This window comes from Bombus affinis, chromosome 13 (genome assembly GCF_024516045.1).
Source record: "Bombus affinis isolate iyBomAffi1 chromosome 13, iyBomAffi1.2, whole genome shotgun sequence".
Taxonomy (NCBI): domain Eukaryota; kingdom Metazoa; phylum Arthropoda; class Insecta; order Hymenoptera; family Apidae; genus Bombus; species Bombus affinis.
In genome coordinates, this window is record NC_066356.1 from 6,134,365 (window position 1) to 6,154,075 (window position 19,711).

The 19,711-nt window shown below is 38.8% G+C and overlaps 1 protein-coding gene across 5 annotated transcripts in view; it reads right to left on the bottom strand.

Annotated features, from left to right (window-relative positions):
• LOC126923743 (ATP-sensitive inward rectifier potassium channel 12-like) overlaps nt 1-19,646 on the bottom strand; it is a 48,720-nt gene extending 29,074 nt beyond the window's left edge. The window contains exons 1-3 of one of the 5 annotated variants that reach the window (XM_050737473.1): nt 8,068-9,464; nt 7,584-7,643; nt 87-201 (exon numbers count right to left, since the gene is read on the bottom strand). In XM_050737473.1, the coding sequence (XP_050593430.1) occupies nt 87-201; nt 7,584-7,643; nt 8,068-8,270 (378 nt within the window). In that variant the 5' untranslated portion in view covers nt 8,271-9,464. Of the gene's footprint in view, nt 1-86; nt 202-7,583; nt 7,644-8,067; nt 9,465-16,277 lie in introns of those variants that run through there. The other 4 variants (XM_050737474.1, XM_050737472.1, XM_050737475.1 and 1 more) reach the window with 4 other exon arrangements.
• Between the last annotated feature and the right edge of the window lie 65 nt (nt 19,647-19,711).

A 19,711-nucleotide genomic window follows, 5' to 3' on the forward strand; every position in this document is an offset into this window, starting at 1 on the left:
TCGTGACATCGCCTTGGAACGTTGTATATATGTTCTTAAAACGAAACTGCTACAGTCGTACGCTTTTAGAAATACTTTAAAATTACCTGAAGGTAACGGCGCCGTCTCTTGGCCACATTTCCTTGTACGACATTGCAATCGCCGTGCTTGAAAACCACTCTTTTGCGTATCCGTCGCGAGCTGAATCTTGTTTGCCGGTATCTGAAAGCGGAAAGCAACGTTGAGTACTTTGCGTGTATTTAAAAGTCGAATTGCGATGTTAGTTAATTATTTCGCTACTTCGATCTTACGAACATGCTTCTATAAACTACCAGATAATTATATAAAATGTTATATAACGTATTAGAAAACTCGAAATAATTAGGATGGATTAAACTATCTTTATTTTATTTTCGGATATATACTCTGCTTCGTTCCTCGGACTTGTCTTATCAGGGACCAAGTCCTTGTAGAACGTTAGATGATTACGTAAAGTATTATATAAAATATCCGAAAATTCGAGATGATCGAAACGTGGTACTTTATCTGTATTTTATTTTCAGATACGTACTTTGTTTCAGTAGAATCGAATTTATTAAGGACCAGGTCCTTGTAAAATATTAGACGATTATATAAAGTATTATATAAAATGTTGGACAAACTCGTAATAGTCAAAACAAGATGCTCCATCTCTATTGTATTTGCAGATATATACTTTGTTTTATTGGAACGTAACATATCGCGCACCAAATATTGAAACGACGCCTAAAAGTATGAACGCAATAACGTTGAAAACTGCAAAATAATTTGCACGCTATTTTATCAAAATACAAAAGACAAATTATCAGAATACCTGACAAGTAGATGTTTTCCAGAACTTTGTTATATAAATCAGAGACACAAACGGGCTCCTATTAAATTTTCTCTAAATTTCATAAAATTGTCAGATGAAAATGAAAGAAGAGATATGGAATTCTGGGATTCTCTTTTACAACCTCGATATCGGAGATAGACACAATTCGACGATACGAGACAAACTAAAAAAAAACTGGCAAGTGAAAAGTTGACCCTGGATCAAGTTGGACAATTAGAAATTCGAACAGCGCGCTATTTCTGTTCTCCAAATTTCTCGCCAGAGACCGAGAACCTCTGTTCTATATCAGGCGCCGGTTTTCGAAGAAGGTCACTGACATCCTTCGTTCTTTTTTCGTCTACGTCGGATCGTTTTTACGCACACCTGATGGAAAGAAATCGCGTCCTAGAGGGTTGTGTTCCGCGTGAGACGGAAAACGAGACGTCCAGTTGAAAACCTCCCACGGCTTCTCTAAAGGCCGTTTAAAATGGTCGTACGGTCTGCTTCGAAATACACTGAGGCTAATGCCAAAGGACATAATTTACCGTTGAACGCGTTTCCTACGCGCCGGGATGCCCCGATTTAGAGCAATCTGCCAGAAAATCGACAGACAAACGAGTCTTCCGTCTCTACATGAATCACCACCTTCGTCCCTAATTGCATGCAACTTTTAAAAGCATCGTCTTCTAACCAATAATTTTCACGTGATTACTATGAATCACAGCTTCGAAGAATTACACTTCCACTTAGGCCCGTCGTAATTGTTGAATTTTTAGTTCCTCTTTGCGTTTCGAAGAAAACAATTTTCGTATCTTCGACGTCAGAACTTTGATCTCAAGCAATTAGCATTGTACCGCAGGTAGAAGTTCACTCGTGTCTTCGCTATATTATCAGCGTAACACCAACATGTTGACCGCTATGCAGTAAATTTTGTATGTGGGTTTTCCCCTGAGAGTCGCAACAGATTGGAACATAATACCGTAACGTTTAATTTTTCTAAAATATTTGATATTGTATTTCGTCGGCATCGTTGAACGTTTCTTAGTTCGTGAAACTTATCGAATTTTAATTATTGTCAAATATTTGATAATGCGCGCCATCGATGAATACCAATCGAAAGTCAACGTGTTAAGGTTTAATCGTAAAACAGCGAAGATATTTATTCGTCCACGATTTTCCTACAAATCGCGTAACGTAACGAAATCGTTTGTTGCTGAATATTATTTTACGCTCACGTTCTCCTACAGCCAACGAATTACTCAGCTAATTATGCATCGAGGTAATCCAATTTTTGCCCTTAATAGCTTCGTTAATTATGCGTCCTTCGATAATCGTACTTTCTCATTAGTCAACAAATTTCGTCAAACTCGACGATACAAAAGGAACAGTCATCACAGTCATCAAAGGAACAGGAACTAACACGCGCAATTTCCATTTAAACATTCTCGATCTTTTTGTCTATTCCTTAAACATCTTTAAACATTGGAAAATTTATTCTACGTTGGAATTAAAGAGATCGGAACATAATAAATTTGAGCAGGATGATAATACCTAGAGTTGCATACAATAATCATCGGAGATTGAGTTTTCAAAATCTAAATACGATTTGGTTATTCGGTTTCTCAGATTGCTTGGTCGAACAGAAGACAACAAAGACCCCAAGAATATCGAATATTTTCGGCGACGCATAGTTTTCATATTTTCATGGTTATTTAGAAAACTCGCGTGTCCTTCCGTGGAATATCTGTTTCGTATTCGAATCGATACTTCGTCGTAGAAAATGAAACGCTTGAAGAAGCGTTTATCGAATATCGTTTTACCGAATTCAATAATCTTACAGCAGCTGTTGTCATCTCGCAAACATCGGTAAATTCGATTGCTCCCTAAGTGGTCCTGGCCCCATAGGTTTTTTCGCCAACGTGAAAATAAGTATTACGAAATCTGATATCCAAATATTTGCTTGATCCTGTTTTATCCGAGTCACTGACGTTATTGTAAATATTTTATCGAAATGTTCATAGTGAACTACAATCTTAACGACAGTTATTATTATATATTTTTTGTTTTTTTTTCACGTTGGACTCCATTCTACAATCAGACTCTTCCACCAGCTATAGTTCCTATCTGATTATTGTATTATTTAATCGCTAAATTCGGACTTTTAATTATTGTGATTAAATAATGGGAGAATTTATATGTAACGTAACTTCTGTAAAGATTTATGGTGAGATATATCGCGAGAAAACCCTTAAATTTGTTACAAATCTTCTTAATTCTTTATGTCTCGAGTCATAAGAAATCTGAAATCTATCTTAAATATATAAGAATCTTTTCGATATATTTTTAAAACTAGTCTTCTGTCTGTAATATGCAGAACGATTTCGTCAAAACTTTGAAGATATTTCGAATAAGAAGAAGCGATATGAAGATAAGTAGAGATCTAATACGCTGATTGACTATTATCGAACATTTAAACAGGATGTTCCCCGAGCCAAATATTTCAGGAAGTCGATTATTCCTTTTTAACTATTCAAATTCTACCAAGAGAAATGTATTTAAAAACGCAGAGTGTTTTCCATGCAAAGATTCGTGCATACTCTTTTGCCACTTGGATTGAAGCTACAACGTAACTTGCGAGTATCATAATATAATAATATCTCTCGATAATATAATAATAATTTTCAGCTGTGCATCGTTAAAACGAACCAAGAGCAATCTGAACAAGGCAAACTGATCGGTTGATCCTTCCTAAAGTTAACTTCAAGCATTTTGCTAAAAATACACCGATTCCGATTCTATCTCCGTGAAAAGTCATCTTTGCTCACGGTACAGGCCTATTCTATTCGCAGATTTCGTTCGTCGAACGTCAATAATAACATCTTATTGCGAAGAAATCGATAGGTTTCAGACATATTAAAATCGATTGTAATCCGAATGATAAAGATTCGTTTGATTTTGAGCGACGAGACAGGATCGATAAAGAAACGATCATCGAGAGATGTCATTCTAAGAAGAAAATTTATAGCAAGTTTTGGCAGAGAATTGGACGATCGGAGACAAAGTGGACGTTTCAAGTGGATATCAAAGTTAAGCTAGATACATTAAAATTCTGACGTTAGCTGAAATACAGCGTAGAGTACGCAATTTGGCAACTGATAGCGTCTCGGTATAAACGAATGCTCCCTGTGACGAACAAGGAACACGGTTCGCTATAACGTTCGATGATGCCGTAGAAAAGAAATAGAAGATCTCAGAATATCGAGGTGATACTAGATTTTATAATTAGAGCGATATTTCGGTGTTATAAATACTAAAGCGGAACCCTACCGATACTGATCAAATCAAGACATCTCCAACGCTAGTCTCGGTAGCTTTTAGATCTTAATTCTGGTCAGGTTTGAAAGTTTCAAGTCTGTATTTAGGCCGGTCAGAAATGTACAACTTTGAACTGGAAACGTTCACAGATTCTTAAATATTAATATTAAGCGTTAAAATGTTCAACAGCCGGATACGTTTAAAAGTTTAAGAAACTCCAATCGGGAACGTTTGGAGATTAAACAATTCTAAGTTGAGAACGCTGGGAAATCTAAAAACTTGAATTCAAAATGTACAGAAATGAAAAATCTTGTATTTAAGGCGTTCGGAAATTTGAACATTCGAAATTGAAACGCTCAGAAAGTCCGAAATATGGATTCAAAATATTTATAAATTCCAACATTTTCGGTTCAAAGCGCTCGGAGAAATACAAATTTTGATTCGAAGCGTGAGAAAATTCGCAAAGTTGAATTCAAAGCGAAACCGCAAAAAATTCTCATTCGAAGCGTCAGAAAATTCGCAAATTTCAATTCAAGTCGTCGAAAGCGACTTAAAATTCCCGCGAATGTTGCTCGAATTCTCCGCATTCCGTCCATTGCTCGGTATATTTACCAAAAATGGATCTTGCAACGTTTCCAAATCCGAGCTAGCTGTCGCCAGTCGCGGAGAGCCGCGAGTTCCTCGAACTTGCAAATCCGAACTGACCAAGTAATTCGAACTAATTTTAAGCTACTCGGCGTAATTAAGCAACTTTCGCGACTGTGCTACGCGAATGGGGAAGATCTCGCGTCCGCGGCTATCCAGAGTTTCCGGGGTGATGTTGTGAATTCCAGGGACAGTAGCCAGACGACAGGCGCGTGTATTTCTGATCGAATCAGCCAGAAATAAGCAGACGATGGTGCGGAACTCGGAAAATTCGTTCAGCCAGACAGAATCGAGATTTAGGAACAGTGTTTACATAGACGCGTTGCGTAGCCACGGATTATTGAAATCTAGAAACTCGTACGAGAAGCGTTAAGGTTATTGGCAATGTCCACATGATCTCTTTGAACTTGTCTCTTTTCCCTCGTCCCTGATAGACTTCGCCACGAGTCGGACGATTTTCTTCGTTTAACCGACGCGTCGCGTCCGCCCGACGTCAGAGTTGATACTTGGACGTGGACGCCGAGTGGTAGACAGGATGTTTGTCTTTCGGATGTAGGAAGATGATGAGAGAGCTTCGTTTGCTTTGTTATCGTACATTAATAGAGGTGTCTCTAATGTTAGGAATATCACAGTTTAGCGTCTTTCTTAACGCTGCAACTGCTGATGACTAAATGTGAGTAGAAATTTAATTATTCAAATATGGAAATTCAATGTGTCGAAGAAATATTAAGATAAAAAAACTCAAGGGAAAAAAAGGGAGCTTTCACCCAGATACTTAGTCGAAAATAAAAGATGCCATTTGATGCGAAATATTCTTCCTGAAGCGAATTGAAAATTTCTGAATTGCATCGAAAAATGACGAGCCGGTTATTTTGACCATTTCCAATTCGTTCCTCTTCATTCATTTAATACGTGTATTCGTCTTATGTATATTTAAAAATAATCGTTGAAAAATAATTTACCATTGTTTAATTATACTTTTCAATGAAAATTGTTCCTTTGTTAATGATTCAAAACGATATGACTTTTAAAAAAAGGCTTAACATAACAAACTTATCGTTATCCGCCAATTTCTGATGAACATTTTCATAGAATGAATTTTCGGAGGATTCTCTATATTTCTTTTTCTCGGTTCATTTTTCTCTTTTGAAGATTTTTTCGAAAAGTAGAAATATCTTCATGGATGAGAGATCGGAACCAAGAATTATGGTTTATCGGCTAGTTCAAGTGGTTAGCTAGATCTTCCAACTTCCGCAGACGAACGAGAAAGCGTATAACCCGATAGATTCGGACTTTTGGTACTGGTCTTCTCGAAGAGACCTAGACCGCGGTTCGATTTGGCTTGGTCCGTTCGTCCGGCAAACGACGTTCTAAATTCGTGTGCTTCGGTTCAGTTTCAACCCTGACATATTGACCCGAGATGAAAATAGATCAAGACTTCCACACCTGTTCGGGCTACTGTTACTGACGAAGCTGGAAAGTCGGAGAGATTTTTCCCTTCGAGAGGAACGTGTCCGTTTTAACGAATGGCCGGGAAAACTTGATAACTTGAAACTCCGTAACCTTTGACTTTGACGCTCGTGAAGGACTCGCGAGATAATTACTCGAGGACAATTGTGTGCTCTTGTTTACTTCATTTCTGGTTACTTCCTTCCTTAGCTTTTTCACCAAAAATCTACTAGAATTTTACTAGCCGAAAAAAACTTGACACGAGATGTTTTGTAATTGGAGATACAATTGGCAGTGACCCTGCGTGAAAAAGTATCTCAAAAACCGTTGAAAGTATTTTCCACTCTATCCTTTATTTTACTGAATTTTGCACCTGGTGAAATTTCTTTTGTCAGGAGGTAATAATCTGTCGTTTATAAATATTCCGTTTAATTCCTACGCTCTCGATCGTCAAATGCGATAAGTGAAATTGTTGTTAGATTGTTGATTAAATGCAGAGGTAAATTAGAAATGCCAATCTGAAGGAACGACGATTATCAGAGACAGTAACTAAATGAAGAAGAATTGGGCAAATATTTCGAGTCCTGCTCCAGTGAGAAAATTTTATCCTACATCCTCGACGTATTTATTCGCGTAGAGTCGCTTTTCTGCCCGATTGAACCAACAGTTACACCCTATATTATATACTTCATAGCTTGGGAAACGAATCTCGTTAAGTAGTTGGATGTTTGCGTCCAATTTTCTATGAGTCTGTTAATATTAAGGGTTTATAAAAGAGGATATGAACATTTCACAGGTAATTGATTGGTAAAACGATCGATTAGGAAATAGAGAGTTTGCAACGACGTTTCGAAAGGTCGACCCACGCGGTTCGTAAAACGGAACGATTTAGAGCAGACGAGAAAGTGCCTGTGATTATGATAACTAGCCGCAATAAACCTAATGATATAAACCGTTCAGAGAGATTGTTGTTTAAAGAACGCTACTGACGAGATGGTACGAGCCTTAACTCGACTATTGGAAGTCGTCCTTGATTCAGACTCTTTCATCTTGGTCCGAAACGCTATACCAGACGATGATGATCGTTGTACTTATACTGTTTTCAACGTTATCCGATATTTTATGCATTGCAGCCATTTAGTATTTTTATGCTAAGTGCAGTTTGTGCTTAGATGCAGGAAAGCAACGCTTGCCACCGCGCAAGAGTAGATTAGAAGTTTTGCGTTCAATTTACATCGACATAGCTACTGTTCAGTTACTTTTCCGCATTTTTATGAAACAGTCTACAAATGAATATCGAAATACGATCTTACGAAGACCGATAACGTGCGATGTTACTTACACGGTGTTGTCGTAACTCTTTGTTGGAAATACAGTCAATCTCGAAGGTGCTTCGTGCATACTATAAAAATACGTGTTTTCATTAGGACAAATCGTATGTTCGTTGCAATAACTGTTTTATAACAAAACGTAGGTTATTCCATAAAAATATTTCAAAACAGATCTGAAGGAAAAGAATTGCATTCGAACGATCTTATTATTTCGATTGGTAGGTTTCAATATTTCGCGGAGATTTTGCTTTGTGCTTGAAAGTAACCGTGAAGTTAGTCTCTTTGGCAAAAAATAATTTGCACCATGCGGTGAAACTTGGAATTCTATTCCGATCGATTTAACGTTACTATAATACGACGCAGACGAAGACTTTCATGATTGACCGTATTTTTGAACTTTTCTCAACAGATTCTTTGATAACATAAGATCATTATAATAAGAAAATAGCCTTTTTTAATGTATCCAGTTTTCTCAATGAATATGATCACTCTTACGTAATAAAACGTGCAGTAGAAGCGACATACTTCTGCAATTCTTCCCTCCAAGCAGCTTCCCCTGACGTGGTCGCCTTAACGACCAGCATCGACACTTGAGACAACGCTCTCCGTAGGCCGGATAACGCCATTCCCTCGCCCAAGTGGATCTTTCCGGATCCCGAGGAACTCGGTGAAAGTGTTTTTAACGTCGATCCATCCATTATTTACCTTCCTCTGCTTTTCTCTTTTCAAAGGACACACCGGATTTTTATCCCTCACACGATTCGTGCAGATGATTATTTCAAATGATCATCATCGATCGATCGATCGGGGTAAATATCATCTTTCTCTCTTTTTTACTCTCTTTCTCTGCTTTGCAACGTGACAACGAAAGGTCGGTGATCGGTAAAAATAAATGCTTGTAGATCTAGCCACACGCGTGGACTTCGCTATCTTATTTAGTGCCAGCAACTCGCGATATGTGTTATAAATAAAAAAAAAAAAAAAAAGAAAGAAAGGAAAGAATACGAAGAAACAGAAAAAAAGCTGTGTTTCTCGGACAACGACTCAGTGTTGAGCACGCTTAGAATCCAACTCGTATTTCGACCCGAGTTGCAGCGGAATTTCGGCGTCTAAGTTTAAGCCACCTTCGAGCGGGGGGCCGAGAACCGCACCAGCGGATGCTATTAAGTCACAACGAATAAAGAAATCATCGTCAGAGCCAAATATCGCAGCCTGTCCAGAGCCATTGGAAAATCCAGATCAATCGTTTGCACCACATCCGTTTCTCGATCTTGCCGCGTCTTCTTTGCCCTGCGACCCCTTCGAATCACATCCTCCGATCTTTTCGATCTTCCCGCGCGCACTCGCTTCTATGTTCACTTCACTATGACACTTTCACTCGAAATGAAATCTCCAAATCGTTCACTTCACACCGATTTTTCTTATATTTTATCCGGATATTTATTGAACAAATTCACCACTGTTCGTTCTCATCTTTTATCGCGAGAAGGGAGGGACTGGTTTTCTGGTCGGAAAATGAAAAAGAAAAGAAATTTCTGGAGTAACTTTCACGAGGCAACGGGGCACTGATTTACGCACTTTGCCGGACTATTTATAAGAACGTCGCGTCACTGGGTGAAATCATTGAAAAAAATCCAAGGTAGCGCGGAAGAAGAAGAAGAGGGAAAGGGGCGCTGGCGATCGTCGACTAAAGCTGCCGAGGGTGCTCGTCCAATTATCGAGTACGTTAACGAACCGAGGCTCAGCCGACACTGAAGCGATTCTACTTCGACCCTTGCTGTTGGCGATTTCCCTTTTGTCTTCGCACTAGCCAATTTGGCAACGTACGGAGAATCCGTAAGATTCGTTCCATTCGCTAGAGATGGAGCCTCGATGACAAGAGACACCGCCCCGAAACAAGTCGTTGCACCGGTGCATCATTTCTATTTGTCGAAGCGTCTCTTCATCAAGCTTTCGGATACGTCATTCGTTATTCTGATACGTTTTCATGACCGTGCAGATTTCAGGGTTCTGTGTAGTTGAAATGGACTGGGAATATTTATGCATTTATGACAAGTTTAATTGATGCACGAGTTCAGTACTTTAACGAGTAGTAAATTAAAGTAGTAGATAACAAGCAGTAGATTTAATTAGTTAGCTGTTGCGACCTGTTTGAATTATTAGATTAATGTTATTTATATAGACTAGAAATTATTAAACTACATATCGTACGCTATATACAGCTTTTTAATAATAATAGGTATAACAAGTAACGAGTAGTAAATACAAGTAATGCATCATACAGTAATAAATGCAAATAATAAACAACGCGTACTAAATACAAATAATGAATATAATAAATAACAAATATAAGGAATAAATTGATTTTGATAAAATTGATCTTGTGTGCGTTGCACAGTGATAAGTGCAAATACTAAGCAACAAGTACCAAATACAAATAACGAGTAACAAATAATAAATACTATTGGTAAATTGATTTTGTATGTAATCGATTTGTATGTAAATGGTAAATTAATTTTGACAAAATTGATACTGTGCGTTAATAAGTACAAGTACTAGGCAACAAGTACTAAATACAAATAACGAGTAACAAATGATAAATACAATTGGTAAATTGATTTTGACAAAATTGTCATCAGTGATAAGTATAGATATTAACTAACCATTAATTAATACAAATAACGAGTAATAAGTAATAAATTGATTTTGTGCTTTGTGTGTAATGCAGGCATCGATAAACAAGTAATAAATACAAGTAACGAATAATAAATCGGTTTCGATGAAATTCATTTTGTACATTCCATCCTTCTTATAAAAATATAAGAAGAGATGTGTTTTCAACTATCGATAACTGACCTGCTTAAACAGATCCGCTTCGTAAATCGGTATAAATGAAATGCAACAGGAGGAACAGAAATTGTTCTACTAAAGGATCAGCCGACGGTAAATGGATTAGATTTTTCAGGTTCCAGGTAAGAACTAGTTGAACTCCAGACATTTACCACACCTCATTTGTTTCTCTAAGATAGTAGTTCCGTTAGGAAGAAGGAATTCGAAGACAGTAAAATATGGACAGAGGCTATGTACTTAAGTATGGAATCTTTCACAAATTAATTAAAACGGATGCTAATCCCGTGCAATAATTCTTGTAGATAGGCCTGCCACTATAGCCAAGAACCCTAAATAGACCTAAGTTAAAGGATATAGGAATACTATACTAATCCCACAGAACACCCCTCCCCTCCCCTTCCAGCCCATCCCCTCACATCCCTCCCCTAATAGGCTAGCGAACTGTCCTGTTCTTGCGTCCAGGCTTTCAGGACATAAATTAAAACATCGCACATAAGCTCAGCGCAACAGCGGCTTAAATTTAACTAACCATAATAGGCGTAAAAAAAAAAAAAAAAAAAAAAAAGAAAAAAAAAATGTAATAATGCATGGCTACGTCGTACCGTCGCGTATCGGTACTTTTGCCTGTACCACCCTACAATTAGAATTCAGCGTTTATTCTGGAAAAAAATCATGTAAAAAAAAAAATATGTAAAAAACCTGGAATTAATAAACAAAGATAAAAAAAAAAAAAAAAGACCTAAGTTAAAGGGATATTCTAGTCTAGAGGCATGAATTTCGGGCGGATTTTGAAACTCTGTACAAACGAAACAAAAAATATTTTTACTATCCATTTTTTTATCATTTGTTTATTGATACTTTAAGATTACATAAAAAATTAACCGAACAAAAATTTAAAATTCAAAAAGGTTTGAGCTGGCAAAGTGAGGGGTCCAAAAAAAAGGGTGTCCCGGCGTGCATGATTTCAACCCTTCTAGTCATCTGAAGCAAAAAAAGCCGTATGGATTCTTAATTAGTATAGATGCGGCTATAGCCTGAACCTTGGAAAAAAGAAAAAATATTTTTTCACAAAATGACGGCCGTTTGAAGGAAAAGTTTCCTTTTCGGTATGTTTTTTTGGCAATTCCGAATTATTTAAAAATAGTAAAATTAAGAATTTTGATCTGAGCGTGGTTCAGACGATAGAGAAATGTATAAAGAACATTCACACCAAATTTCAAATAAATCGGTTCGTTAGAGATATCGTGCACGCCAACTCGAAAAAAGTAGTTTCGAGAAAAACGCGTTTAAAGTTTTGAGACAAGTTCCCGGCAATTTTACTTATACAATGGTACAGCATATTTACATATTTTTAATCGGCCATTCCTGCTCTATACAAGAAACCTTCCTCTACTTCCAATTACTCATTCTCCGGAGTTCTTTCATGGAGACGAGCAGGTCTGGCTTCCTTTGATGCCTCTGAAGTTCGGAGTTCAGAGCGCTCGATGCGAACTTCGTTTCGCCTGACTGCGAACGCATGAGCTTCCGAGCCAATCGTGATTCCCATGACACTTAAGATTTTTAATATGGGTATAAAACCTTCATTAAAAATACATTAAAAAGGGACAAAATACAATAAAGATTTTATGAGGGTATTCATAGGTAGGTACTCGGGCAGAGTGTACCGTTTACTGTTCATTTGTTCCGGTCGGACCGGAGCAGATGCCGCGTCACAAAAACGGCTGTAACTCATAAAATAATTAAAATTTTGAAAAATCCTTTTAAGGGCATATTCTTGAATGTCTAAGCTTTGGAAATATGAAAAACAATTGTCGATGTTTTCAAATTTGTAGACTAGAATACCCCCTTAATCATCTATAAATGCTTTTACGTACCGTAACCTATTGTATACCGAAATCCATTCCTCGGTCAGGATCAAGGCCACCAAATGTGCAAATACCGTCGAACCTGCGATAATTCAAAGCAGCTGTCAAAAAATTTAGCATCGACTTTATCGTCAATTGCTACAAACATCCTTCAGGTCGACAAGTTCCTTAGGTTTATTACTAATTCAGACGAAACATGGGAGAATCGGGTTTTTCTATGTTAAACGAAATAGAGAATCGACTGATTCGTGGGGTCGATCATCGTGTAACGTCAATTTACATCAGAGACCAGGCCACATACCGCGGGCAGGATAGCACCCAGATGTCTGCAAGTCCTTGGCGCGTACCCGCGATAGTCTTAAGTATCCACTATGGGTCTTGGAATTTTTATAGTTAAGGTCCTTCAGATCAAGCGAGTATTTTTTAGATTAATAACTTTTACGATTATTGTTTACTACGGGTTAACACGGAAAGTTGGCCTTCCTCACATCTGATATATTTCGTTAGCCACATTCTCCCTCTAAAACCCTTCCTGGTCCACCAACCGTCTTATTATCCAATCGGAGACGATATCTACCGCCCTCACTTCCTTAACCAAAATTACCATCAACAAATCCGATAATCCCGTGTCATTAGACACATCCCTAGCTTTCCTCAGACATAGTATCGTCAGTAAGATTCACTTATTCTGTACTCTTGGAATAGTCAAGTTGTGATTGCTGAATTCGCAATAAAGTTTAACTAAAATTAATAGTTGTGTTACGACTCAGCTATCTTATTTTATTTAAGCCTCAAGTTACGTGACAATCGTATCGTAACGGGAATTTACGATTGTGGTTGACGCGCTATACTGTGAATGCGTCTCCCAGCGAAGCGGTCGAACAGATGCCTATTCATATTTTTGAAATTTAAAGAAGCGCTTATGTATCTTATAAAAGAGCTATTTTGCTTATACGGCGCGATAGTTCGTACGATACGATGCAATAATCCATAATATACGTATAAAAAGAGATCTGCTGTTGTAGCATCTCTTTAGTCAAATTTCGTAGTCTCTTCAATCTAATTATATTCAATCGAAGACGGAATTTTTTTTATCACGAGGCCGACTACATCGAATGTTTTTTTTTTTTTTTTTTTATTTATTAAAATTCACAATTTGTCCAATTTACATCGAATGTGTATTACACTTTTCACGTTATATAAATTATTCATTTCTGAAGATTTACATTTCTCATAAACACACAAACATTTTCGTCTAATAATTCGTCTGCCATCATAAAGGAGTGAACAATCAACATTTCTGACCAACAAAAACAAACTGGCTCTTTGTATGCAATACAGTGCGATTAATCTTCAAAGATCGAACAAAACCATTCGTACGACGCGAGGGCGGAGGAAGAAACCGTATGGTACGGATACGTTGCTTAACAAACATCTCGATTAACCTCAAGCGAAACGTCGTGGTTTTTATGGTGCGAGCGTACACGGCCAACGACGCCGGCGTCAGGATTATCTGTTTGAGGCGTCTTCCGCAATTAGACGGTTCTATTCTCGTCTCGAACAGCAGGATTTCTGCCGATCGTGGCAGGGAAACGGGAACGACGCTATTTTCGCGGGGTCGCGAGCCACGTATTGTGATCCAGTTTTCACGACGAACGACGACGCGTCGCGTCGCGTGTATTTTCGACGGCGCCGCCGAAAATCGCGTTGCGTCTTCCACACGCAATTATCGCTATTCTCCGATGGATCCTCGGAAGATCGGTTCCAGATGGATTCCCCGCTGCCTTCGATGGCCGTGTGAATTATTTTTGTTTTTGCCACGTTCGAGTTTCGTGACGTTAAAAGCGGAACGTTTCTAATGTGCAATAAGTTATCCGTGCTTCGGAGGATTCAACGAGAAGATTATCGTAAAGCATACAATTCAATAGAATTTACATAGTTTCATCTGTACCGTGTCTAACAGGCCTACGTCTAATAGTTTTCAAATTATCAAATTATTCAAAAAAAGGAATATTCAAATTAAATTATATATATTCAAATAGACAAAAATAAATATAAATAGATAGGAAAATATTCAATTGGACAAGTTTTCGAGAAAATATGCTGTTCAGGATTTTGGGGGGTACGGGAGAAATCCGAATTTCCTACTTACTAAGTTGTACAATTTATCGTGCTGACCTCATCAAGAGGCTAATTAATAATACCCCAAGTGCTCAATGGATTCGTTCTAAAATAAGGTTAGAAAGATTAGATTTCCCACCCATAAAATCCATAGTAAGAAGGCAAACATCGGTTCAACCAATCAGTTGCAACCTGACTTATTGTCGCCTGGTTGAGAATTCGTATTATATATTTTGATTTGCAATTTAAGGGCTACTTATATTCCTCCCTACTGTCGATGAAAAGACACAATGGTCAAATATTTTCTAAATAAATTTTTGGAAAATTCCATCGAAACAGTAGAGAAATATTTCTTGTTTGTACGTGCATTCTCTGAGTGACCTCTGAATGATTTCTACGTTTTGCTCGACGCTAGAACTAGGGGCGGCCAACGTGTAAAACTTGTATCGTTCGAATCAAATCGAGAAGCGTACGAACGAAATCTATAACACGAAGAAAGGAACAAGCTTCGTTTACAGTTTACAGAACTTTTATGAAATATTACGAATTAGTTATTTAGACCGTCTCAGACTTTGTATTGTTACATAAGTTTTTTTTTACTATTCAAATCCGTAAAAAAAGTCCACCTAAAATCTATAAAATGTCTATGAAGAATTACGTGGTTCTAGCTTTTTATCAGTTATAGTTCCCCTTTTGTTTGACGATCTTTTTGATATCATCCAAAAATTTCTTTTGCGTCGAATCGCTCAAGCTGTTTAGTTTCTCCGAATATTTCGCGATTCCAACAGAGGAAGGACGAGATTATCGTAAAGAGAGCCCGCTAACTGCATCGTTGAAAGTTACGATATTGCACACCAAGCTCTCATCCACCTATATCTCTCGTGAAAATAGCAAAGGTATACTTACAGAAAATGGAGAAAAACGGGAATTCTCGGTTTTCTTAAAAAATCCTGCGTTTCCATATTTCGAGTTTCCATATTGCCAGGAAATACATATGTGTTCCTTCCTTCGAGGCTCTTGCGATTTTACATTTTTACTGTCAACGCGAGTAGGTAGACGCGGTTACAAGTATAACGAACATTGACCAATCGTCGTAAGTTTTGCAATTTTTCGTTAAATTAAGTAATTAAGATAAATATCGTTATTTCTATTTCGCTTAAATAGCTCGTAGAGAATAGTTTAAGTATGTAGGCCCAAGTTCAGTGCCGGATGTATAGATATGTACAAATCTCCGCATATATACGAAAAGATATTTTTAACGTTCTTCGTACTCTTGCAACAATTTCGTGCAACGTTATTTTTCAACTATATCACTCGAAGCAGAACGTAGATACGCGTACGAGGAAGAAAAATTAGAAAATTCGTTTGTTCGAGGAAGTACCTCCTCTTCGAAGCTAATTCAAATTATGAATTAATTTCCTACAAAATTATGCCTCGACCATAAATAAACACGTATTATCGAAACATTTTAAAACACATGAACCATACCAAAGTTAAAAAATCCACCTGACCAGTAGAGGATCAATTTTTATCTTCGGACCGGTCCAAGTTATAAATTTCGTTCTGTATTATTTAAAAAATCTCATAAACTAGAATATATAGATGGAAAGAAGTTAAGAAGTCCACCTGCTCAGTGGAGCACTACTATTTCCTTTGGAACTGATCCAAGTTACCAACTAATTTCATACATAATATTATCCTTCGGTCGTATAATTTAAATATTCTTACGATATATACACGTTTAACATATATAATAATAAAATGTATAATATAATATGATATAATAATAATAATAACAACAATGATAGTATAATATATCTGTATATCAGCGAATAAGAGATAAATAAAAAAAGAAATATAGAAAATGACCTGCTCAGTAAAGGGCCGGTCTCTCCCTTGAAGCTGATCCTGCTGAATGTCCTTCTCTGAAAGTTGCTGAGAATGCCGCGTTTCTGCTTCTCGTTGTTGCCTCTTCCAGCCTCGTCCGCGGAGTCATCGCACACTTTTATTGCAACCGCGGTCGTAGGAACCGTCGAGTTCACCAATAACTCGTCCAGTGGCACTGTGTTGTTGTCGGTGGCGATCGTATGCTCGTCCGATTCCTCGTTGGTTCCTTCTTTCGTCAGAGAACCCTTTTCAGTCATGAGCATTTCGTTCAACGATCTCGATTTCCCTCCCGTGTCTCTTTTCTTCTCCTATTCAGAGTTTCTTCGCCAAATTCACCGACGCGATACAAAGAAGAATTTCATGCCACGTTCGAACAGAATCTCTAGAAACCGTCGGTTCCTCTGTCTAAGCACTGGCTTCCACGATATTCAAAGAGGCCGCAGAAATCTTCAGCGGCTCTGTTGAAACGCCGTGTCCCGGAAAAAGTCAAAGAGGCTCTAGAAAGCATCGATCCTTTTGTTAAAGCGCCGAATCTCACAAAGCTCAACGAGGATGATAGGAATTTTCGATTCTTCCGTTTAAACGCTGACTCCGCGATGTTCAAAGATGCTGCATGGATCTTGGACTTCTCTGTCGGAACGTTCTGTATAAATTCAAGGAGAAGCTAGAAATCATCGGTCCTTCCGCGAAGAGAAATTGAAAATTCAAATCTGGAAATTTCCCACTCTTTTAATTATCGATTAGAAATCGACGATCCTTTTGTCAAGGCGCTGATCAGCGATCGTGTCGTGTCAACGGCGACGAGAATCTTCTTTTTAGAATTTGGAAATCTGTCGAACCACTGGACCCGAACACGTCCGAAGAGAATCCAGAAATGGGCAACTCGTCTTACCAATTAATTTCGTCTGCTTTGCAAACGTTTCTCGCCTATCCTCTGCCACATCATCGCACGAGAATCTGATCGAAGATTTAGAGTGACAGATTTTTGAACACCATTGAACGACGAGATACGAGACGGTTGCTATCCGTGATCATGAAGTTTCTACGATGATTTTTGTCGCCAGCGTGACTGATTCATAGATTGTAAATCGAACGATAATCTGAAACACGTTTCTCAACGACCAGCACCATCGCGTTGTACGTCAATTGAATTTACGATTCGCCACGAACGCCACTCACCTCTTCCCAGCGAAATCATTTCCAGTCATTTTTCTATTTCATAACCATATTTCCTGAGTACGACGTGTACATACAATTTTCTATCGTCAAACCGGTCAGCACCGTCGATTATATTTGTTGGATATAGAATAGAACCATCGATAACACCATCGTCGTGTCGCACAGGTTCGTTGTACAATTACGTTTTAAAGAAACGTTCTTTCATTTGCAATGCAAAACGAACACTTTTTAGATTCACAGTAGTGTCCCGAGTTTCACGGCCACGTTAAAACGTCGTACGATTTCTCGTACAACCGCGACCGTATATACATACGCTATCATTTATTCTCGTCTCGTTTCGTCATCCTTATCACTGTTCCGCATCCGTCGACCACGATCACCATGATAATAAAGTTGCTATTCACATTTGCGTGGCAATATTTTGACGAATAAGAAAGGGAAATTAATTTCCGTTGCCGACTCTGCACAATTAAGTTTTGCCGTAGATACTTACATGTACTGTTCGTCGCAAGTGAACGATAGCACGTCGATGGAACACAGAGAACAAGAACCGTTCCTCGATACGACGATTCTCGGATCGACAGAGAAAGAGAAGTTTAATTAACTTGCGTACACCGACTAATGTATCAAGTTCCGAGGATAATGTGTGTAATTGAAGTTTCTTCGATGAAGATAGCACCTTAGCTCGCAACTAACGAAACGAGTAACCAAAGCACTTGCGCGACGATCCTCGGCTTGGTAAGAGAAAAAGACTCTAATTTTACTAATTCACTGTCCTACAATGTATTAAGTTTCACTTTGAATAGTTATACAACCGGTCCGAGGTACCTCTTCGTCACGACTCAACGATAGCACGTTGGTGTAGAGCAAACGAAGCGAGCAACAAGCGTATTTGTCCAGTTGTCGGCGTTTCCGTGCGCAGATTGCACGCTATTTCCAGCAACCGGGTACACGGGGCCGGCTCGCGATCATCCTCGTTCCGAGGATCATTCATAATTCTTCGCGACGGGTTCTCCTCTCCTTCTCTGCTCTGACGTTCGCCTAAGCACCGGCAAAGTGTGCACCACGTCCTGCACGCGTTGCATAAGAATTTCCTCGCGAGTCACGCGGTTTCGTATCGACGAACGCGATCGTTTCGCCTTGCTGACGGGTTTTATGATGTTCGAAATGGATCTAGAAATCCTCCTCGACCACTGGATTACGCGATATTTCAACGAGATATAGAAACGAACAATTTTTCCAACCACTGGATTTTCTCTCCGCTAGTCGTATGTTCGAAGTGAATCTGCGAATTGCCGAAGTTTTCGTCAAAATATCGGACAGTCGGATCTTGCTTCTTGATAGTGACGATCATTCTTCTAGCTCTGCTGAATTCCACGTTGAGAATACTTTAGAAACAGTACCTCGATGATATTCAAGAATCATCTAGACATCTGTGATCCCTTTTTAGAAGCGCCACGGTGTTGGGAGAAGATCTAGAAATCAACGATCCCTTTTTCCAAGCGCTGCACTTCACTAGTCTTCGCAAAGAATTTAGAACTCGATAATTCGTCTATCCTAGCGACGTTCTAATCGAAAGAGGATCTAGAGATCGACGATTCGTTCTTTTAGACGTGGGATCCCACGACGTTGAAAAAGCAACCAGAGATCGAAAATCCCATCTTCGAAGCGATGGGTTCCGCGATGTCCGACGTGAGTCCAGAAATTTTTCAGCCTATCATCCAAGTTCAAAGTGAATCGAGAAATCGTCGAGGCGCTGAATTCAGGATCCACGAACTCGTCGATCGATTCCACAAAGTTCCAAGAACGTTCTCTCCTCTTCGATTCTCCTGTCTGGGTTTCACGATATTCGACAAGCGTTCAAAAATCGTCGATCTGCCTGCCAAAGCGTCGAATTGCACAAAGTCGAAGGAGGATCCAGAAATCATCGATCCCTTTTCTGTCGAAGCACCGAGTTCCAAAAGGTTTCAAGAGAATCCAGGAGTCGTCGATCCTTGAATAGAGGCGCGTCGGATTCCACGATGTTTCGAACGAACCGGAAAATCGTCCGAAGCGCGAAAGTTAAATGAGGTACGAGGAGGATCTAGAAATCGTGGATCCTCTGTTCGAAGCACTGACCGATCGGTGGCTCGTGGTCGGCGAAAACTCGCTCGGAACCTGTCAACGCGAGAACCACTTCTGAGATTGCGTGCGCCGCGGTATAAGCGAAAATAATCCACGCACACGCGCGCGCGCGG